The sequence below is a fragment of the Hipposideros armiger genome, unplaced genomic scaffold, assembly GCF_001890085.2.
Source record: "Hipposideros armiger isolate ML-2016 unplaced genomic scaffold, ASM189008v1 scaffold_15, whole genome shotgun sequence".
NCBI lineage: Eukaryota > Metazoa > Chordata > Mammalia > Chiroptera > Hipposideridae > Hipposideros > Hipposideros armiger.
The window spans coordinates 5,815,204-5,838,968 of record NW_017731365.1 but is presented as its reverse complement, the minus strand read 5'-3'; the positions used below and the strand labels follow the sequence as shown (position 1 = coordinate 5,838,968).

At 37.6% G+C, this 23,765-nt stretch overlaps 2 protein-coding genes across 2 annotated transcripts in view; both read left to right on the top strand.

Annotated features, from left to right (window-relative positions):
• The window catches only part of ANXA7 (annexin A7), a 38,330-nt gene extending 34,192 nt beyond the window's left edge, over positions 1 to 4,138 (top strand). The window contains exon 14 of the mRNA XM_019624674.1: positions 4,105 to 4,138. Coding sequence (XP_019480219.1) covers positions 4,105 to 4,138 — 34 coding nt within the window. The remainder of the gene's footprint in view (positions 1 to 4,104) is intronic.
• Positions 3,671 to 23,765, top strand: part of CFAP70 (cilia and flagella associated protein 70) — a 75,336-nt gene continuing 55,241 nt past the window's right edge. Inside the window, 7 exon segments of the mRNA XM_019624075.1 lie at positions 3,671 to 3,986; positions 5,789 to 5,891; positions 7,115 to 7,301; positions 16,314 to 16,412; positions 16,588 to 16,667; positions 20,560 to 20,739; positions 22,840 to 23,022. Of these exon segments, the coding sequence (XP_019479620.1) occupies positions 5,829 to 5,891; positions 7,115 to 7,301; positions 16,314 to 16,412; positions 16,588 to 16,667; positions 20,560 to 20,739; positions 22,840 to 23,022 (792 nt within the window). The 5' untranslated portion in view covers positions 3,671 to 3,986; positions 5,789 to 5,828.

Here is a 23,765-nt window from a genome sequence, read left to right as displayed (position 1 = left end):
GATTGATTCCTGAACTCTCAATTCTATTCCATTTATATATCTATCCTTATGCCTTGAGTAGTGTACTTGATCACTTGATAATAGAAGCTTTGTAATAAGTTAGAAATTGGGAAGTGTGAGTCCTTCAACTATGTTCTTTTTCAAGATTGTGTTGGCTATTCTGGGTCCTTTGCATTTCTATATTAATTTTAGAATCAGTTTACCAATTTCTGCAAAATAACCCGTCTGGGATGTTGATGGTGAATGCTTTGAATCTGTAGATCAATTTGAGGATGAACAATACATTTGACTGTATTATTGGATATTGTCAGAAATAAATTGGCTTGGAAATAACAGCTAAGATAATTAGAAACAAGTCTTTTGGAGTAATGAGAAAGGAGTTTGTGGAGATAGTATATCACTTAGTGGAGGTCTTGGAAACCCAAACTAAGAAATTTAAATTTTATTAGAAAGATTTTATAGCTTCTTTCCCCCAAAATTGGTTTGATTGATTTAATTGGTAGATGATTTAATTCTGATTTTCAGTACCATTGTTTTCTGTAGCATTAAAAAGGGCCTTTTCTATGTTTTCTGTGTGCAAGTTGATGTTTTAAATTAGTCAAAAAATATTTGAATACATTTCCTCATAAGACTATAGGAAATTCAGAGTGACCACTACTAAGCACTCTAGAAGAATAAAAGAACTTTACCATGGTTTTGCTTTGAGGCACCCTACAGCTAATGAGGATTAATTATGTTTAAAAAAGTGACACCTGTTACTTATTCTTGTTTGCCAAGGCCTTGAAACAAAATATGAAGTAGACCAAGATCATGAGAACAGTTCCCTAGCAAAGACTTGGTCCTAATCCTAGCTTATTATGTAGAAAAAGTATGTTGTGCTCAAGGTAGGATTATCTCAATACAAATTCACTCACAGCCCTCACTTGGGGAAAAAAAATCCAGAGAGAAATGCTGTCCTTAATAGTTACATAGTTTTATTTTGAGAACATTTTATTACTTATAACATTGCAATTTAGAAAAATCTTTTTTCTTAATTTTTATAATTTTAATATTGTTAATGTAAGAAATGTCCAAACCTGTAGAGAATTTTTATGAGTTTGAGTCAAACTGACAACCATTGCAAAGCAAAATCTCATTGGATTTAAAAAATGCTCCAGAGAATGGCAACTTTGCAGGTTATTTTATACATTAGAATAAAAGGGAGAGAGGAAAGGAGGGTTACATGAAATCCATTGGTGGTAGATTAAGGGGGCAGGAGAAAGCAAAGCTAGGAAATCTGGGATTGGATAAAAAGTAAAAGGGAGGGACACTTTTTGTATATTGTTGGGTACAGGACAGTTAACATTTACAGCACATAGAGATGGTATGAGGGGAACAAGATAATGAGAGGTTCTGTGGTTTCTCTGTTCTGTTGCTGCGGTTGTACCCTGAGGAGTCTGGAAAAGGAGATTACTCAGATATTTGAAAGGTATGTTATCTTAGATGCAAAAAGACAACTGACAGGCTCATTTAAGGTAAAGCTAGACCTTTGTGAAGGAAGCTACAGGCCTAGGATATGACTAACCACCATGACTTGCTTTTAGTAGGAATTTTTATGTTCAGAACATCCTATGTGGTTACTTCCCATCTCTGAGTTTGTCAGGCCCACCATGCAGTCTGCCCCCGAGTTGTCAGGTTTAGTATGTGGCCCCTTTTTCATCCACAATATGTTTATTAGCAGAAATAAAATTTATTTTAAAAATTTGGCTCTGGTAACTGTATCCTAAGCACTGAGTTTTCATGAAGAATTGTGTGTGTGTGTGTGTGTGCATATAGTTTAAAATTTTGTTTTAAAATAATATCAACTGTATAAAAAAGTTACCAAACAGCAAAGAACTCCCATGTACTCTCCATCCTGATTTTCAAGTAGTTAACATTTTATTACTTCATTGCTCATCTGTGTATGTGTGTGTGTATGTATACAACCCTTGTTATTAATCTTTTTCTGGGCCTTTCAAGGTTGAGAGAGCAAACTGCAAATGTGATGTCCCATTACTCTTAAACACTCTAGTGTATATTTTCCCCCGAGCAGGATGACTCTCCTACATAACAGCAAACATCCTTACACATCAAGAAATAAATATTGGTATGACACTACTGCCCAGTCCACGAAGCCCATTCAAATTGCCCCAACTGTCCCAACAATGTCTCCTTTCCTTTCTGCTCCAAAATGCTATATAGGAATACATGTTGCATTTAGTTGTCGTGTATCTTGAGACTCTAATCTAGAACAGTTCTGAGTCTTTCATGTCCTTGACAGTTTTAAAGAGTACAGGCCTTACTCTCTGTAGGATGGCCTACAAACTAAGTCCCTCTGATGGCAGGAATACCACAGAATGATGCTTTGCGTTTCCCAGTGAGTCATCAGGGGGCCCTGCAATGCAGACTCCTCCCAACACAGGTGTTGGTAACCGTATCACCTGATTATGTTGATTTCTTCAATTACGTGGTTTTCCCCTTTGTGATTGATTAGTATTCCAAAATCATGCTAATATCCTATCCCTCATCAAATCTCCAACCATCAACCTTAGCATCCACTGAAGACTCCTGCCTGAATTACCTTTATAGTGGATGCCAAATGGTAATGCTCTAGTTTCATTATTTCCTCTCAATTATTGAGTTGGCATTCTATAGTTAGAGCTTTCCTTTCTCTCCATTTATTTCTATGAATGTGAACTTGTGTATTCCTATTTTACTCAGTGGATTGTCATTCATTATTACCACTTTATTTTGATGCTCAGATTGTCTCTGATTTGGCCAGTAAGAGCCTAGTCAGGCTGGCTTTTACCATGCAACATTGTTGAGTATGTATACTGCTAAGATTCCTCCATGTTCTGAGTAGCTATAGTTCATTCATTTTGACTGCTTTGTAATATGCTATTTTGTGAGTCTATTGGGTCATCGGGACAGTCATGATGTATTTTTCTATGTTTTTCAATGCAAAAATACGTCATGACTTTCCCGACAACCCAATATATCAGTTTATTCACCCATTCTTTCATTGATGGGCATTCGGGTTGTTTCCAGGTTGTTGCATTCTATTTTGCTGTTGCAACTCTAAAGTAATGCTGAAGTTTAAATGTATTAAAATTTTTCATTAACATCATTTACTTCGTCTGTTTATTATATATTGAGCACTAGAAGCAGCATTATTTTTCACTCTTACCAACTGTGTGTGAATTCGGCTCACTTTTAAAATACTCTTATCTGAATTTTTCATGGAGAAAGATTTAAGCGACCTGTTTTCAAAACCGTTTAAAAAAGGCTTTATTTTATCTTTATATAAATTTCTTTTTGATTTTTCTCCCCATATTTATGGAAGGCCATTGAAAGAAAAGGGTCGAGAAAGTAAAATCTAAAGGTGGAAAACTTCGCACTTAACCAAAACTTTTGCCATCTACGGAAACAGGAGTAACCTCACGCAGCAAAGCAGCACCTCGCGCGCACCGTTCCCGGAGCGCAGGCGCAGAAACTCACCTTGCGGGCCGCTCTTAGTCGGCCCCCAAAATGTTATCGCGAGTCTTGGGATAAACTTGTGGTGATTGCACAAACTAAGTTCTCGCGAGAGGTAATTGGTTGCTATAGTTGCGAAAACGTATCTGCGTCTGTCGCAGGTAAGACAGCTATCTCTCAGAAAAACCTATCTTCCGGCCTTTTTAACCCGGTCCCGAAGCCACACCCCGTCACCTCAATCTCTGCTCCCTAAACCACGGGCAGGCTGAAACGCACAGACGCACACCTGCACAGCTGCACTCCCGTACGCAACTAAATGCCACCAACCCCGCGAGGCGCGGCCGCTCCCGCCAACCCAAGGCCTCCCACTCAAAGCCAGACAGCCCCCGCTGTAAATCACAGACCGAGCTCAGACCACACCCTCACCGCATCGTCTCCTTTCTCTAAGCTGTTTCTAATTTGACTCTTACCCTATAGCTTCTTCTGAGCAGATGGTAAGAAATGCGTGCCTTGTTGGAGGATTCCCCGCCTGACTGCCCTGACCATAACTTGTAATTAGCCAGATTTCTTGCATTCGTTATTCAACAAATATGCCTCTAATGCCTCTTGCAGACAAGGCGTGGTGCCAGGCCCTCACAGGCTGTAAATGTGAATGACAGATTACTTGTCTTTAAGGGAGTAATTGAGCATTCAGGAAAAACAATGCATTTTAATAATACCATTTGTGCTTTGCTTCATAGGTTAAGCAGTGTTGCTATTTTAGTAGTATTGAGTGAAAAAAAATGATGTTTCGTCACCAAAAAGAATTTTTGGGCGGGGGGAGGGGGGGAGAAAGGGTTACAACCCAGTGCATACAGCCATGACAAGTCACGTGTACACTCTGGTCTGCAAGCCAAGATAGAGGAGTATTTATAAGAGGGAAAAGGAAATTAAGGGAAGGGGAATTTAGAACCATAGAGCTTTATTATAAACAGAGTACTTCCAGTAGGGTTCTCGTAATTACATAGAACTTTCATAAACCCTAGCTCCTCCTATAGACCCTCTGAACTGATTATATTTGCTTAAAGTTCCTGTTTTTGGTTTTTTTTTTAGCTTAGCCATCTTGCCACCTGTTGGCAGCTCAGCAGCAACTCAGCTCCAGCCGGGCATCAAACTGCTGTTGCTGAGAGCTCACACTCTTTCCCGAGCTCTTAACCAGCTGAGCCATTTGGCTGGCCCAAAGTTCCAGTTTTTATCAGTGAATATTCACAAGTGTGAAACAGGTCAGAAGTTTTATTGCCCATTTTACAGAAGGTGAAACTGAGGCTCAGAGAAGTTAGGCATTTGTCCAGGGTCAGGGTAGTGAAGGTCTAATTCATGTGGTACTATTGAAAAGTAAGGAAGGAACCTAATGCAAACGGTCATTTCAAATGTAAACTTGATAAGAAAGTTGTCAGGGCCATTTAGGCCTGAATGAGCCTGGAGACATGGTGCTGAATAAGTGATCTGAGACTTTTAGGTGACTGGGAAAATGAGGGAGTATCTGGGAAGAGGGAGTATAATTATGAAATCTGGGGGCAGATACCTCCTTTTTTAAACTGATAAGAACAGATACTACACTTGATCTTGGCCAAAAGGCTGAGCAGCAATGAGATTCCTCCTTTTTTGTACCACCAGTCCTAGACACACTTAGCATAGTATGTCCTAAGTAAATGTTTGAATTGCATTAAGTTCCACTTTGAATCGAGTCAGAAAACATGACCCTTTTTAGAAACAGACATCCAATTATTTTTGAAATTGTGTCCTTAGTGTTGTAAAATAATTAGAAAATATCTTTGACTAAATAAGACATGTCACGACTTTTTCCAGTGGACTAAACCATTCTTTGTGTCTGCTTCTTTCCCATTATCAAAATATATTTTTGTACAGCTGGGAGATTAACCTTTGAGTGGAGCTTTGCACGTAAGGAAAAAAACAGCTATCAAAGACCACCATGAAAGATGTGGGGAATGACATTTCCACCCTCTGTCTTGTGATAATTTGTGTTTAATGGGTTAGTTACCCTCTGTCTTGTGATAATTTGTGTTTAATGGGTTAGTTACATGTATAATGATCTTTTTAGCACTAACTAGTGGTATCATCCTTGTGACCAGCTCCCTAAAGCCCTGCCTGTCTAGCAGCAAAAGTTGGAAAGGGCACAAAACAGAGCGGGACTATTGCATTTCCCCAGTTCTCCCCTGGTATTGGTTATGGTATAACGTGACTCCTTATGGATCTGTGGTACATGAGTGGACAGGTTCATTTATTATGTTTACAGAGACTAAAGAAGACCAGAAGGACTTTACCCAAGTGCCAATATGGAGCAGGCCTCACCAACAGGCAAACCTGTGCAGATCACTGTGACAGATGGATATGACTTGGTAAAGTTATTTCTGGAAATCCGAGAAGTCTCTAGTTTATTTATACTTCTTGAAAATATGTTTGCTGCGCTGAGGTCTCCCTGTCTGTCAAACATCTACCTGTGGATGGGGGGAGGATGCGTTGGGAGCGCCAGCAGTAGGAATGGAGTTTTGCATCATCCTGCGGGCTTTACATAACAATGGCACTTCCTTCTCAATGCTCCTTATTGATAGACTAATCAGCAACTCACATTACTGAGTATGTAAAATACCTGGCAATCTGAATACTAAATTTAACAGGTAAAACAAGAAGGGATTTTCGTTTTCCTAGACAGCACTTCCTTTTTCCTGAAAAGGATCTGAATTCTTCCAGAGTTCTTTTTGTGATTAATTTTATTTGATGAGTTTAAATAATAAAACTATAACAAGATGTAACTATTAAAAATTACAAGATTAATGAAATGGAAAAATATTCAATATAAGTAAAAAAGCTCATTCCAAAGCAGGATTTAATAAATGACCTCTACTTTGTTTTAAAAGGTATATATAAAAAAAGTATGTATCAATGTGTGTGCATATATATATATACAAGCATATATATATATATACACATATATACATATATATCAGGGGTGCCAAATAAATGTATACATGTGACTTGTATTCGTCTTTTGTTATCAGTATACAATTGAGTATTACAATTTTAATACAGTTTTTCCTTTTTAAAAGTGTGTATACATGTTTTTGGCACCCTCTGTATTCACAAAAAAACACTAAAAAATAAATTCTAAAATGTTAATAGTGCTTGCATATAAGAGAGAAATTACAGGTAATGTGTTTTCATATGTGTTTTTCTCTCTTTTCCAATTGTTCCACAATATAATTTTATAAACACAGTAAATGTTATTTTTAAAAACTCCAACATAATGGCATTTAAATACAGTGTTGCTTGAGCACCTAGTGTCTTGCATTAAATCCCTTTCTGCTTAAAAATTTTAAAAGGTACTAAGTAATATTTTTAAACAAATCCAAATCATTAGGTTAAAAATAAATACAATGTTGCATTTAGCTACGACTACATTTGTATAAAGACTTTCTACCTACCCCTTTTGTATGTGTGGTATAGCTTGATAGGAAAACATGGAAAATGCTATTTAGTGCAAGTCAAAATGAGTTGCCAGATGCATAGGAAAATCCTATTTACAATTGAGGATAATTGTAAAGTAGTATGTTTCTGTCAACAGAAATGTTTTAAAGGAGATGCTCCAGTTACCTTTATTCGTGCAGAATTCAATCAGGTGGTTCTGGGAGACTCTGCAAAAATTATTGTTTCTCCAGAAGGAACTGCAAAATACAACTTCACCAGCAGTTTGGAGTTAAATCCTGAAGGAGGAATCACCTTAGATGACCTTGCCCACAAACCTGTGTTCTGTAAGTCCTTGTGGTTCTAAAAATGTTAATTATAAAGTATGTTATGAGGAGATTCTGAGGTATTTAGTAGCTGTTGTTAGGACAGATGGACACACCATACCTTCCTAATCTTAAGAAATAACATGGTGTATGTTGAGTCTCACCTGCTTCTGGGCAGCAGTCACCATGGCCCACTCATTTTAACAAGTTTGTATCAAAGACCATTTGACATAGGACTGAACTTTGCAGCCCTTATCTCCTAAGCTGAGTTGGGAAGTTTTCCTTTGTATTCCTGTATTTGGGGTTGCCAGATTTAGCCAAAAACCAACAAAAAAATTGGGACATACTTATACTAAAGAAATTACTCATTGTTTATCTGAAATTCAAATTTTAAAATCAGCATCTTGTATTTTACTTGGCAACCCTATCTGTAGTTCTGAATACCCACCATACTGTTTAGCAATTATTAATTTGTATCTCTTACTAGAGGAGGCAGTTTTTGAAATATGGGCTGTATCTTATTTATTTCAGAATTTCTACTGCCTAGAAATAGCTAGGACATAAAAGGGCTCAAAAAGTGTTTGTTGAATGAATGAATGGAGAAGTAGATGGATGGTTTCTGTATCCATACTTTTACAGTTTCTAACTACACAGTATTATCTCTGACATACTTTATTCCTATACTTTATACTAGTCTAAGGCTTTTCTGTTGTACCCATACTCTTTATTTTTTATTTTTGTTATTTTTTCTTTAGTGGCACATCTACTGGGGTGCCTGCTAAAACCCACAGATTCCAAGATCCCAAACCCAGAGAGGTGGGACCTGGGATCTGCTCAGTATTATAGAGCAATACTTTCCAAACTGTTCTTTCCATAGAGTCACTGAAGCTCTTGGAAAAAATAGTCTTCAGGGTCCCACCCCAGACCACCAAATTCCCAATTGCCAGGGGAGCTGCACCTTGGAACAAAAGGTGACTCCTAGGGAATGCTCTTCCAGAATAGTGATTCCTAGCCCAGGCCTAGCTGGGAATCAGTACCATGGAGGCATTCATCTGACCCACAGCCTCTGACCACTCCATTTTACTTCTTTCTCTTCTGCTATGCGCTTCTCGGTTATCCCAAATAAGTAGAGTGTCCTGATTGCCTTCTTTCCTAGCATGTTTGATGGGAAAGGCAGAACTAGAACATTCTTTTAAACATGTCACCAAACTCATGAGAAAGGGCAAACCCTTTGTTGAGGAAGCAGAGCAGGAACTAAAAGCTGGAACTCTTGAACAGCTGTCATTAGTGTGTGGTGGTGGTGGTGGTGTGGGGTGTTTTAATGCTCTTTCAGGGACAAAGATGTTGGGCTGCTTTAGATGGGGAGTTAAGACTGAAACCAGCCCTCCCATCATAAGCCAAGACTCACACAAAGAATGGACTAGAAAAAAGAAAAATCCACTCATCATCATATGTGTCTAGGCCCTGGGTAGAAGGAAAAAGTCTTCCCTAAGAATTAGTAGTCGTGCTCTTATGCCATTCATTAAATAATATATATTTTCTTAAAACACACAAAGAATATTTATATAATAAAAGCTGGCCACATACCAGGCCATAAAGCAGGTACTGCCATATACCAAAGAATCAATAGCATAGAGATCAACTTTTCTGATCAAAATACAACAGTCAACAAAATTAGAAATCAGTAACACAGCAAAAACAAGAATCCATTTGGAAAATTTAAGACACACTTATGAATATTTCATGGGACAAAGAAATATCATAAAACTACAAAGCATTTCAAATCAATCAACAGTAAACAACAAATATCAAAACTTGTGACATATAGCTAAAGTGGTACTTAGGGATACAATAGTTTACCCTTATCTGCAGGGGATATATTCCAAGACCCCCAGTGGATACCTGAAACCACAGATGGTACTGAACCCTATGTATACTATGTTTTTTTCCTATACATACATACATACATACATACATATCTATGATAAAGTTTAATCTATAAATTAGGCACAGTAAGAGTTTAACAGCAATAACTAATAATAAAATAGAACATTTACAACAATATGCTGTAATAAAAGTTATGTGAAATGATGGTTTCTTGAACACAAACACTGTGATACCTTGACAGTCAATCTGATTGCGGAGCTGCTACTAGGTGCCTAATGGGCAGGTAGCATATATAGCATGGGTATGCTGGACAAAGGGATGATTCACATCCCAAGTCGGATGGAGCAGGATAGCATGAGATTTCATGACACTACTCAGAATGGCATGAAATTTAAAACTTATGAAATATTTATCTCTGGAATTTATCATTTAATGTTTTCAGACCGTGGTTGACCTCAGGTCACTGAAACCATGGAAAGTGAAACAGTGGATATAACTTTAAATGCAGTCATTAGAAATCAAAAAGGATTTAAAACAGAACTTCTGTCTCCAAGAAGATGGAGTAGATATACTTTTTCTTATTTTCTCACTAAGTACAACTACAAACCTTGGACATTATATATAAAACAAACATGAAAGACTTTGAAAGGTAGAGAGAAAGAAACTTGAGACCTGAGGAATAATATAGTAGTGACGTCCTTGGTTTTTGTTTTTGTTTTGTTTTGTTTGCCTCATATATCCCAGACTTGATGCTGAAGAAGCCAGCAATCTGGAAACCCTAATGGGTGCAAACCAAAAAGCCCAAAAATGTCTGCTCTCTCTAACGAAATAACCAGGAAAGGGGCAGCCTAGAAAGACAGAAAACTTAGACAGTAACTGCTCTACTCCAGCCAAACACCACAGAAAGAAATTGTGGCCCGACCCACACACAAGCTCAACAGGGAACCAAGACTTCCACTCTCACAAAGCTGAAATTAGGTGCCCCTAACATCCTAACTAGGTGGAGTCAGAGAAGACCACGTAGGGAGGGAGCCAGGACTTTTATGCCCTCTGGTAATGAGCCCCTCTCTGACCATGTCATTTTTAGTGGAGACCACATGGGGAGCCTGTACTTCTGCCCCAATCTGGCAATAACAAGGTGACCCTCCATTCCCCACTGGGGTGGTGTCAGACGAGGCCTAGTGTAGGGTCAAGTCTTTCACTATTACCTAGTAGTATGAGTCTACACCCATTGGAGAACAAGTGAAGAACCAGAACTTCCATTCTTTCTCAGCAGTAAGGAGGAGCTCTCCCCATCAGGTAGCACTGGAGACTGAGTAGGGATCCTAGACTTGTACCTCTACCTGGCAATAATGAGGCAGTGCCCCTCCCCTTCCACTATTGGAATGATGTAAAAAAGCCAGGTAAAAGAGAAGATTTAAGGAAGATTCAGCATTTCATAACATAATACAAAAAGTTCAGGTTTCACTTGAAAAATCACTCATCATACCAAGAACCAGAAAATCGCAAACAGAATTTAAAAAGACAATCTGTATGTTAACACCAAGGTAACAGATATGTTAGATTTATTAGACAAAGATTTTAAAGAAGCCATGATAAAACAGTTTCAACAAGCAACTGAAAACATGCTGGAAACAATTGAAAAAAGCGGAACTATTCAGAATAGAAATAGAAAGTCTCAGTAAGAAATACAAGGTATAAAGAAGAACCTAATAGAAATTTTAGAACTAAAAAATACTATAACCACTATGAAAAGCTTGCTCCACAGCAGAATGGAGGAAAGAATCAGTGAACTGGAATATAAACAATAGAAATTACCTGATCTGAGTAATACAGAGGAGGTAGACTAAAAATATGAACACATGCAGAACACTTTACCCAACAACCACAGAATACACATTCTTCTCAAGTGCACGTGGAACATTTCCAGGATAGACCTTATATTAGGCTATACATTAAGTCTCAATAGATCTAAAAAGATATTTTTTAAAGTATCATCTACAAATACAATGGGATGAAGTTGGAAATCAATAACAAAGGAAAACTGGGAAATTCACAAAATTGTGGAAATTGAACAACACACTTGTAAATAACCAATGGATCAAAGAAGAGGGAAGTTATAAAATAGAAACACAATGTTCCAGAACTTGGGAGATTCAGTGCAAGTGTTGCTAAGGGGAAATTTATAGCTAAAAATTCTAACATTAAGAAAGAAGAGAGATTTTAAATCAACAGTCTAACTTTTCAACCTAAGGAAGTAGAGAAAGAAAAACAAACAAAACCCAAAGCTCACAGAGTTAAGAAATAATAATGACTAGAGCACAGATAAACAAAATACAGAATAGAAAACAATTGAGAAAATAAATAAACCCAAAAGTTGGCTCTTTGAAAAGATCAACAAAACTGACAAACCTCTAGCTAATTAAACTAAGAGAAAAAGAGAGAATATTGAAATTACTAAAATCATAAAGTGGGCAATAACTACGAATTCTACAGAAATTAAAAGTATTATAAGAGACTACTATGAACAATTGTCCATAAACAAATTGGGTAACCTAGATGAAATGGACAAAATCCTAGAAACACAAAAACTACCAGACTAAATTATGAAGAAAGGAAATATCAATAAACCTATAACTAATAAGGAGATTGAATCAGTGATAAATAATCTCCAACAAATAAAAGTCCTGGACATGGTGACTTCACTCGTGAATTCTACCAAACACTTAAAGAAGAACTTGTACCAGTACTACTCAAACTCTTCCAAAAAAGGAGAGAATAGTCCTAACTCATTTTATGAGGCCAGCATTATTCAGACACTAAAACTGAACAAGGAGACTACAAGAAAACTACAAACCGATATCTCTTACGAATTTGTTGCAAAAATCCTGAAGAAACTATTAGCAAACCAAATTGAGCAGCATATTAAAAGCATTATATATTATGACCAATTAGTATTTAGTTTTGGAATGCAAGGATGATTCAACATAAGACTTCATCAATGTAATACACCAGATCATCAGAATGAAGATAAAACCCCCACATGATCATCTTACTTGATGCAGAAAAAGCATTTGACAAAATTTAACACTCTTTATGAAAAAACCATGAAAAAACTAAGTATAAAAGGAAACTACCAAGCCGGCTGAGTGGCGCATTGGTTAAGAACTGGCTTGGGACGCCAGAGGTCCCTGGTTCGGATCCCACATATGAGGGCCAGTGACACTGCCCTCTACAGCTAAAATGCTGAACAACAGCTCAACCTGGAACTTGGTTGCCATGAGTCACCGGCGATGGCATAGGCTGCAACCCTGCTGCAGTGGGTTGCCATGGGCTACTGTGTGTAGCCAGCAGCCAGCGTGAGCAGCCCTCAAGCCGCTGTGAGTGGCCGTCCAGAGGCTGGCGACTGATCTGCCTCGCCCAGGAAGAGAGCAATGATGTGCCAACGTGGGCCAGTTGAAGCAACGTCCTCCACAGCTAGACTGAAGAACAAAAGGACAGCAACTTGTCTGTTCCCCTTCCCCCAATTCCCCAGCACTGTTCCCATCCACCAATTCCCCAATAAAAATATTAAAAAAAAAAAAAGGAAAGTACCTCAACATGATAAAAGCCATATATGAAAAACCCATGCAAACATTATATTGAAAAGACAAAGCATTTCCTCTAAGATTAGGAACAAGACATGGATTCCTGCTTTCACTACTTCTTTTCAACGTAGTACTACAAGTTCTAGCCAGAGCAATTAGGCAAGAAAAAGAAATAAAAGGTACCCATATTGGAAAGGAAGAAACAAAATAATCTCTTTTGCAGATTATATGATTTTATATGTAGAAAACCTTAAAGATGCCACAAGAAAAAAACTTTGACTAAATGAATTAAGTGAAGTATAATAGCAGGATACAAGTTCAGCATACAAAAATCAGTTGCATTTATATATAGTAACAATGAACAATCTGAAAAATAAATTATACATCAATTCCATTTACAACAGTATAAAAAGGAATAAAATACTTAGGAATTAAGTATTGAAAGATTTGTACAAGGAAAACTATGAAATATTGCTGAAAGAAATTAAAGAAGACACAAATAAATGGAAACATCTCATGTTAATGGATTAGAAGACTTAATATTGTTAAAATGTCAATATTACCAAAAGAAATATACAGATTCAATGCAATCCCTATCAAAATGTCAATGACATTTTTTTTTAAGATTTTTTTTTAAATTGGGGAATTGGGGGATGGGAACAGCACTGAGGAATTGGGGGAAGGGGAACAGACAAGTTGCTGTTGTTTTGTTCTTCAGTTTAGTTGTGGAGGATGTCGCTTCACTGGCCCAAGTTGGCACCATCATTGCGCTATTCCCAGGCGAGGCAGATCAGTCGCCGGCTTCTGGACGGCCACTCACTGCGGCTGCTGGTCGCTCATGCTGGCTGCTGGCAACACACGGTAGCCCATGGCAACCCACTGCCACAGGGGCTGCAGCCTATGCGGTCGCTGGTGACTCACAGCAGCCCAGCTCCAGGTTGAGCTGTTGTACAGCATCTCAGCTGCGGAGGGCAGTGTCACTGGCCCTCATATGTGGGATCCGAACTGGGGTCCTCTGGCGTCCCAAGCCAGTTCTTAACCATCGCGCCACTCGGCCGGCCCTCAATGACATTTTTTTGCTGAAATTGGAAAACTCAACCTAAAATTCATCTCAAGAGACCCCAAATAGCCAAAATAATCTAGAAAAAGGTCTTACACTTCCTGATTTCAAAACTTACAACAAATCTACATCAATCAAAACAGTGGCTATTAGCATAAAGACAGACATATAGAACAATAAAATAGAACAGAGAGCTTAGAAATAAACTTTCATATATGGCCACCCTTTCTGACAAGGGCGCCAAAACCATTCAATGGTGGAAAGGACAGACTTTTCAACAAATGGTGCTAGGAAAACTGGATATCCACATGCAAAAGACTGAAGTTGAACCCTTAACTCCATATGTTAAAAAATTAATTCAAAATAGATCAAAGACCTAAATATGAGACCTAAAACAACAAGTCTCTTTAAAGAAAATATAGCACCAATTTTCATGATATTATATTTGGCAAACATTTCTTGGCTATGATACCAAAGGCACAGGATAACAAAACAAAAAAAAAATAGAGAAGTTAGACTTAATGAAAATAAAAAATTGTGTATCAAAAGACACTATTCACAGAGTAAAAAAGCAAAGCACAGAATGGGAGAACGTATTTCTAGTTATATATCTGATAAGGGATTAATATCCAGAATATGTAAAGAAATCCTAAAACTCAACAACAACAAAAAACAAACAACCTGATTTAAAAATGGGCAAATGACTTGAATAGACATTTCTCCAAAGATCTACAAATGGCTGATAAAATGCTCTGCATCACTGGGCCGGCCGAGTGGCGTGTTGGTTTAACAGTTGACTTGGGACGCCAGCTCTGAGCAGCAGGGCCCCAGTTCGGATCCCACATTAGGGCCAGTGACATTGCGCACTTTACAGCTAAGATGATGAACAACAGCTCGACCTTGAGCTGGGCTGCCGTGACTCGCCGGCGATGGCGTAGGCTGCAGTGGAGCTGCAGTGGGCTCCCGTAAGTGGCCGGCAGCTGATGTGAGCTGCCAAGAGCCGTCGTGAGCAGCCATCCAGTGGCCGATGACCGATCTGCCTCACCTGGAAAGAGCGCAATGATAATACCAACATGGGCCAGTGGAGCGACGTCCTCCACAGCTAGACTGAAGAACAAAAGGACAGCAACTTGTCTGTTCCCCTTTCCCGATTCCCCAATGCTGTTTCCCTCCCCCAATTCCCCAATAAATCTTAAAAAAAAAAAAGCTCAGCATCACTAATTGTTAGAGAAATACAAACCTGCACTATTTGACATACCACCTCATATTCATTTTGGATGGCTTCTATCCAAAAAATAAAACAAGTGTTGGTAAGGATGTGCTCAAATTGGAATGCTTGTGCACTTTTTGTGGGACCATAAAACAGTGTAGTCACTGTGGAAACTGGTAGTTCCTCAAAAAATAAAAAATTGAATTACCATATGATCTATTATTTCCACTTCTGGGAATATATCCAAAAAAATTGAAAGCAGCTCTCAAAGAGACATTTATACACTCATGTTCACAGCAGCATTATTCACAAAAGGTAAAACATGGAAGCAACCCATGTGTCCATCAGTGGATGAATGGATAAGCAAAAATGTGGTATATACATACAGTGGACTATTATTCAGCCTTAAAAAGGAAGGAAATTCTGACATAGGTATGCTACAACATGGATTAATTTTGGGAACATTATGCTAAATCAAATAAGCCAGTCACAAAAAGATAAATACTTTCTGATTCCATTTATATAAGGTATATGAGTAGTCAAATACATAGAGACAGAAAGTAAACTTGTGATTGCCAGGGGGAGGGAAGAATGGGGAGTCCTTGGTTAAGTGGGTACAGTTTCAATTTTAGAAGATGAAAAGAGTTATGGAGATAGATTATGGTAATATGTATGTAATACCACTGGACTATACACTTAAAATGGTTAGGATGGAAAATTTTATGTAATGTGTATTTTACCACAATTTTAAAAAGACATAAGGAATATTCTGCCATTGCTTTTGAAAACTTAGATAAAATGGACAATTTCTTAGAAAAATAAAAATGGGAAAAAATCTGAAGAAATGGGAGAGGAACCTATAGAGTAAAAGAGACTTAAGAGACCTCAACTAATTACAATATGTGGACCTTATGTGGGTGTTGATACAAACTGTAAAGAAAGTATTTTTGAGGGACATGAGGTTGAACAAAGGGAAAGGCATACCACATTCTTAGATAGGAATGCTCAACATGATAAAGATGTCATTTTCCCTAAATTTATCTGTAAGTTGAATGTGATCTCTATAAATCTGCCAACGTTATATAGTTTTTTAAATTACAGAGTGGTTACAGAAAAAAGTCCCTGAGGTGGTCCAGTATTTTTCCACCAGAAGTCACTGATAATGGTGGCTGTTTGGGTTTCAAGTTCATGTCTCTTAAATTTCTTTGATAATGCTTTGCTTGTTGCACCTTGGTTATCTGACGGGTGAGCTAGACATGTTCTCATTTTCTTTGTTTTGATTTTTCTAGTGACTGTGACTGAAGTTTTACCAAAGGAAAAGAAACAGAAAGAGGAGAAGACCCTAATGCTTGGTCAAGCTGTGGTGGATCTTCTTCCTTTAGTGGAAGGTCAGACAGATGTGTGATTTGCGCAAAAGCAGATGTAACAGGGATCATCAAATTTTAACTCCAGCCTAATGAAAAAAAATCCGCCTCATTGAGTTTGAGGAGTTTAATGAAAGGAGCACATTTATTTTTGCCTAACCCTGCCTTTTTTGGGCTTGACGTGGCCTTCTTTTTGCAGGAGAGAGTTACTTTGAAATGATGGTCCCACTGCACCCTGTGCCAGGCTCGCCCTTAGAGCCTCTTCAATCAGGTATTAAGGTAACCAGAATTTTAACTCTCAACATTTCAGCCTGCCATTCAGTCTCAGAAGTCCGTCTGATATCAAGGTTCAATTCAGTTGAGTCCAGTTTATCAGGTACCTTCTGTATACAGGCACCCGTAGTGCTAGCTTCTGGGAAAAAAGATAAATAAGGCAGAGACCAGCCTCTGGAGTCCATAGTCTACATATTATGGATTTTGACCCAGTATGATGAAATGGTGGGGCAGGGCACGCGGGCACAGTGGTAGGTATCAGTTATATCGGGGCAGATGTAGGGAAGGCTTAACCATGAAAATGCCTCTTGAGCTATATCCTGATGGATTAAACTAAGTAGTAAATGAATGCACCAAACACACTATCTGGCATGGTAGCCTGCCTCTGGTTCCTGGAGGAGCGGGAGCATGAGTGGTAGGCTGTGTCCCTGGTTTGTCTTCTGGGTTGTGTCTCCCATTCCTCCTTGGGATTGGTAGGTTCTTGGAGCACTGTTTGCCACTTCAGTGCCAGTGCACTCACGCTCAGCAGATACCAAAGCCACCTTCTGTTTTGCACAAGTAAAGAAGAGAGGAGGGCCCAACTGATCCAACTGTTGGGCCCTGATTAACCATCGCTGAGACCCCTTTCTGCAATTTATTGATTCTGACCTTGGAGCTGCCACAATCCACTTCTGCATCTGCTTTGGTCCTCTTCTATTATTTTAGGATGTGGTTGGTTTCTTCTGGTTATGTTTTTTTGTAGGTCTGATTTAATTTGTTTTCTGTCTTTCAAAGATTCCTAAAAATGTGTAGTTTAGTGATGGCATTTCTTGTTTTCCAGGGTTGTTGTAACATTATCCTTTAATTGGATATAAAGATATCATTTAATATCATTCTGTCATTGCATGTGACTTGTGCTGGAAAGAGGTATATATTTGAGCAGTCTGCCTTCCATGGTCCAGTCTCACAACCTGTGTACTATTGATCTTACTTAGATACACGTAAAAGAAAAGTCAGTCAAATGGATTGTCAGACCTCATGATCTTTGCTCATAATATTCCTGTGTTTTACTTGTTTGACATACTCAAGGAAAAATATATGACAGTTAATTTCCATTTTCTTGAGAGTTCTCACTAATTTTGTATTTAAGCTTTAACAGTGGTTATTTTTAAGACTCAGAGACGAAAACGAAATAAACCTGTACTTGGAAAGGAGATTCCAATTCATCTTCCAGTGTTCCCTGTCTTGATCAATACAAGTTAGAAACATTAGGGAAATTTGCTTATCTTGTCAGAGACATATTGACCAGAGATGTCACATTTTTCAGTGCCTCTTTCTTAAAGTCTTTCCTCCCTTTGGTCTGATTTCCTGTACCTTCTCAGGTTCCTGCACCAGCTCTCTCCTCTGCTTGCCCCTTAAGTATGAAAGTTTTATTCTTGGCCACCTTCTCTTGTTAGTCTGTATTCATACTTCAACGGGGTGGTTATCCATGATTTTAACAGTCACCAATTTTGAAGACTTCTAATTCAACAGCTCCAGCCCAGACCCCTCTCTGGAATTACAGATTGTCAGATTTTGCAGCCACCTACTGGATTGCTCTGTAACGATATCCCACAGATACCTAAAATTTAACATTCCAAAACTAAACTCAGTATCCTCCCTCACACTCACACTCTTCCTTTTCCCTTCATTATTTTGACGAGTGGTGTCACCCATTTGTGCAATCATAGCACATACATAGAACCTATGTTACATATATGATTGCTCCCTCAGACCCTGACTACAACCAATTCATAATTCTGCCTTTCACCCAATTCAGCCTTTTCTATCTCTTAAGTGCCTTTGGACTCTTTTTTTCTTAGCTTCATTCCTGCTCTTTATTGACTTGTAATTCTCATCTGGAACATCACAAGTAGCCTTGTAACTGTCCTTGCCCCCCTCCAGTTCAGCCTGCTTGCAGAGTGATTTAATCAGCTGCTTGCAGAGTGATTTAAAAGTGAATGTGGGGTCCGGCCGAGTGGCGTGTTGGTTAGGAGTTGGCTTGGGACGCCAGCTCTGAGCAGCAGGGCCCCGGTCTGGATCCCACATGAGAGCCAGTGACGTTGCGCCCTTTACAGCTAAGATGGTGAACAACAGCTCGACCTGGAGCTGGGCTGCCATGAATCGCCGGTGGCGGCGTAGGCTGCAACCCCTGTTGCAGTGAGCTGCCGTAAGCTACCGTCCCTACGCTGGCAGCCGGCGTGAGCTGCCATGAATCGCTGTGAGGGGGCGTCCAATGGCTGGTGACCAATCTGCCTCAGCTGGGAAGAGCTCAATGATCACAATACCAACATGGGCCAGTGAAGCGACGTCCTGCACAACTAGATTGAAGAAGAAAAGGACAGCAACTTGTCTGTTCCCTTCCCTGATTCCCCAATGCTTTTCCTTTCCCCAATTCCCCAGTAAAATCTAAAAACAAATAAGCAAACAAATAAAAAACAAGTGAATGTGATCATATCTCTTCCCATGCTTAGTTCTGTGTGGTTCATAGATTCACCCACTCTTACATGTTAAGGTCCAGGTTGTTTAGCAGGCATGCGGTGATCTGATAGGAGCCTCCCACTTGTTCAATCTCATCTCTCAGCACTCCCCTCCTTGTGCTTTATGTTCTAAAATCCTGAATTACTTACTTACACCTGAACTGAATACACCAGACTGTTACATAAAACTCTTCTTCCTGTCCAGAATTATTTTCTTTTTCCTTCCTCTGCTTATCCAGATTCCAAACTCCTATTCATCTTGAAAAGTTAATTCAGGTGTCACCATCTCTTCCTCATCCCCACCCCAGAAACTAATTATCCACCTCCTCCTTGATCTTCCTGGACTAGGGCATCTTGTACAGGTCCCTATTATAGCATTTATCATAAATCATGGAATTATAACATGAATTCCATGATGAAGGGGCGATGTTGTCTTCATCTTTATATTCCTTGTGCTATAGTAAAGTGCCTGGCATATAATTAGACATTGTAAACCTACTTTTTGTTGCATTCTGTATTAAAATATATACATAAATGTCTATATGTATATACATATATATTTGTATATATGTGTACTTATATACATATACATATATATTTACATATACCCACATATATTTTTAAAAATATGTCATATTAAAAAGCACTGCCTTTGCCAAGTCAGAGTTTTTACTGGAGAAATAGCTTGAGAATTTCCCATTAGCAAGATACTTAATTATTTAAGGGCAATATTAATAATTCTTATTAATGTTGATTCCTAAGAAATAAAATGAGAATGAACAAATTCTTGTCTCCTCTCTAATTTAAAAATAACACTAGCTGTCTTGACTGCCTACTTGGATACATCACTAATATCAAATCCTTGGCAGCCCTTCTAAAAAATTCATTCCTAGGGCTTACTCATGCTGCCAAGAAATACTTTTCGTATTTGAAAAATAGAAATATATTAAAGAATATTGTTTTTAAATATTTAATAAAAATGTAAAAGTTTTAAAAATATTTAATACAAATCTAAAAGTTTTTTAAAAGCACTCTATTTAAATTACAAAATAATCATAAAATATAGACTAGTAAAAAAAGCACCCCAATCTCACCCACTCATGTGCAACTACTATTAACATTTCAGCATAGAACCTTCCAATTTCTCTCCTATATTTATTTGTATACATACTTGACCTCAGTATGGTAGAGGGGAAGGGTTCTAGCTTAGGGTAAATTTCTCTTCTTGGCTCTATTGATAACTCATGAGACCTAAAGAAAGTTATTTGAATCCTCTGTATGGAAATAAACTTGACCTTTTTACCTTGAACAGTGATGTGATAGTCAAATGAAATTCAAATGCAAAAAACAGAGAGGCCTCGGGCATTTTCAGGATGCTGCATAATTGTATTCTTTTCCAGCAGTGCAGTCTTCATGTGAAAGTATCTGTGGCAGAGCCCTTATTGACAGCAGCCCAGATCTCAGGAGGCAATCTACTGAAGGTCACACTGGAGGCTGCGTACTCTGTGCCTGAATCCTTTGTTCCAGTAGGACCCGTGCAGAACTACATGGTTGGTCTGCAAGTGCCATTAGTTGGAGAGGTAAAACCCCACAGCCAGATACTTATATAGATTTAAACACTCATCTGGGTATTTCTTCCTCACCTGCTAAGATTTCATGCAAAGCAAGCTCTGACAATGGCTGAGATTTATTTTAGGCTTAAAAAAATAGTTTACTTCTGTTTTATAAACCGATGTTTATGTTAATAGTTTATATATTACACATATTATACATTACATATAATTTATATCAATAAATACATATTTATGATAGGAATATTAAAATATTTTTAAGTTGACAATTTTTGGATGTATTTCTATACAGATTACATTAAGCATATGTTTTTGTGGATTTTGTATAATGTACTTTATTATACAAAACTTCCTCTTAATTCCAGATTATTTTCTAAGTTCAAATTTCTATAGAATGATTGTGTATCAGTCTTTTGAGGCTCTTGGTAGAGATTTCCAAATTGCTGGCTAAAAGGGTGTAATTAGTGAATAATCAATCCTACCTGTTATATTGCCATTTTACATTTTCAGTATAGAACCTCTTCACCATTTTATATTTGAAGCAGTGCACAAGGGTTCTAATTTTCCCACATCCTTGCCAGCATTTGTTATTTTATGTTTTTTGATAATTGTCATCCTAACAGGTGTAAAGTGGCATCTCCTTGTGGTTTTGATTTCCATTTGATTTCCTAATAACATGATGTTGAGCATTCTTTTTCATGTGCTTATTGGCCATTTGTGTATCTTATTTGTCTATTCAAGTTCTTTGCCCATTTTTGAACCTGTTTTTTTTATTGTTGAGTTTTAGGAGTTCTTTGTATATTTTAGCTATTAATTCCTTATTAGATACGTGATTTGCAAATATTTTCTCCCATTTTATGGGTTGCCTTTTTTGCTCTGTTGTGAGTGAGTATCTTTTGATGCACAAAGATATTTAATTTTGATGTTCAATTTGTCCATGTTTTCTTTTGTTGTTCTAAGAAATTATTGCTAAACCCCATGTCATGAGGTGTTCTCACTCTGTTTTCTTCTAAAAGTTTTCTTCTAGCTCTTAGGTTTAGGCCTTTGATCCATTTTGAGTTAATTTTTATATATGCTGTTAGATAAGAGTCCAACTTCATTTTTTGTATATAGGTAACTAGTTTTCTTAGCATTATTTGTTGAAAAGACTGTCCCGTCCCCATTGAATGGTCTTGGCATCTTTAATTTTGACAATTTTTGCCAGAGTTCTTGTTGTTTTATGGAGGAGCAGATTTTCAGAAGTCCTTACTCTGCAATTCCAGAAATGTCCCTCCTTCTCAGAAGTTTTTAAACTTAACACATGGCACTGGAATAGTTTAGTTATACATAGGGTATGCCAATTTTAAATTTACTAGAGACTGCAAAATTGCTTTCCATAGTTGTACCAATTTACACTTCCATCCACTATGAATAAGAATAACATTCCCTTCACAACATTGGCAACAGTTGATATTTTCATACTTTGATTTTGCCAATTTGTGGTTTAAAATGGTATCTCATTGTTTTAATGTACATGTTACTTATTTTAATGATATCTGGCATGTTTTTATTTAAATGTTGGATTTTCTAATTTTCCTTTCTATAAATTTTCTATTTATATCTTTTACCAATTTTCTTTTGCAAATATATTTTAGATAAATTATAGATATGAAAATCCTATAGTTTTAGGCCTTTGTTAAATTTAAGTTTGTTTTTTAAAAGATAATTTTTAAAAAGTTACATAATGACCTTCGTATAAATATAAAATGACAAAAAGAGAGAATCTGAAGAAATGACCCATATGTAAGGAATGTTGAGATGAATTTGCTAGAAATTAAAAACTTGTCATCAGTCACAGGGAAATAATAAATCTCCACTGGACAAAATACGTTTGCGTATCTATGGACAAGAATAATTTGCATTATTATCAATTTTCTATAAATTACAAAATTATTGTATAAATTTGCAGAAAGACAATGAATGGCACAGGCCCCTGTACATATTCAGATAATCACAGAAGGGTCTGTTAGACAATACCTAGCATTCCACTGAAAAGACACTACAGTAATCCACTTGTCCATATCAAGGGCTTTTACAAAATTTCCTGATAGATGGCATTTAATTTTGCAGAAAGACTGTCCCATTTTCTTCAAGAATGGAATTCTGAAGCTTGGAGGGGAAAGAGAACCTGTTCCTCGGCCCAAAAAATGGCCTATTGCCAACATTGTGGCTCCAGGAGCAAATAACATTCCAGATGCGTTCATCGTTGGTGGGCCCTATGACAAAGAAGAAGGAGAACTCAACCACGCAGAGGTGAGAGTTGGGCAGGTTTTTGTGATACTCAGTACACTGAGTTATGATAAAATATTTTGTGAAGCACCGTAATTTGTATACACTGTCACCTGTTAAAATAAAACAATGACATGTCAAAATAAAACAGCTAATAATACAGTCACAGGTCAAAATTAAAAATTAAGAGATATGCGGTTAAAGTTTCCCTTTTACTTTATGTGTCTTCCTCCCAATTCCTTCCCAGATCATCACCCTCATAGCCACCTTTGTGATAGTTTCTTGTAGTTTCAGTAAAATAATTTGTAAGATGGGAATGGTTGGATTGTTTTATATGTATCTGACACTAAGTATTTGAAATAGTATGGATAAGGCTAAAATATCTGAAAAACATTGTACAGTGTCTTTTTTTATTGTGATTAGTGAAAATTGTTCTTAGGCTTATGTTTTTATTTAGAGCAGATATTTTATTTAAGATTGTTTAGATTTTATGTGATAAATATTTTAAATCATTAGTTCTCAGCCCTAGTTGTTCTTTAGAATCACCTGGAAAGCTTTTAAAACAATAGCAATGGCCAAGCCCTAACCCAGATCAATTACATAAGAATTTACTTTTAGCTGGCCGAGTGGCTCAGTTGGTTAAGAGCTCACTCAAGAGCGCAAGCTCTGAGCAACAGGGTCGCTGGTTCGATTGGTGGCCTGAGCTAGCTGCCGCTGAGCTGCCAACAGGCAGGATGGCTCAGCTTAAAAAAAAAAAAAAAAAAAAA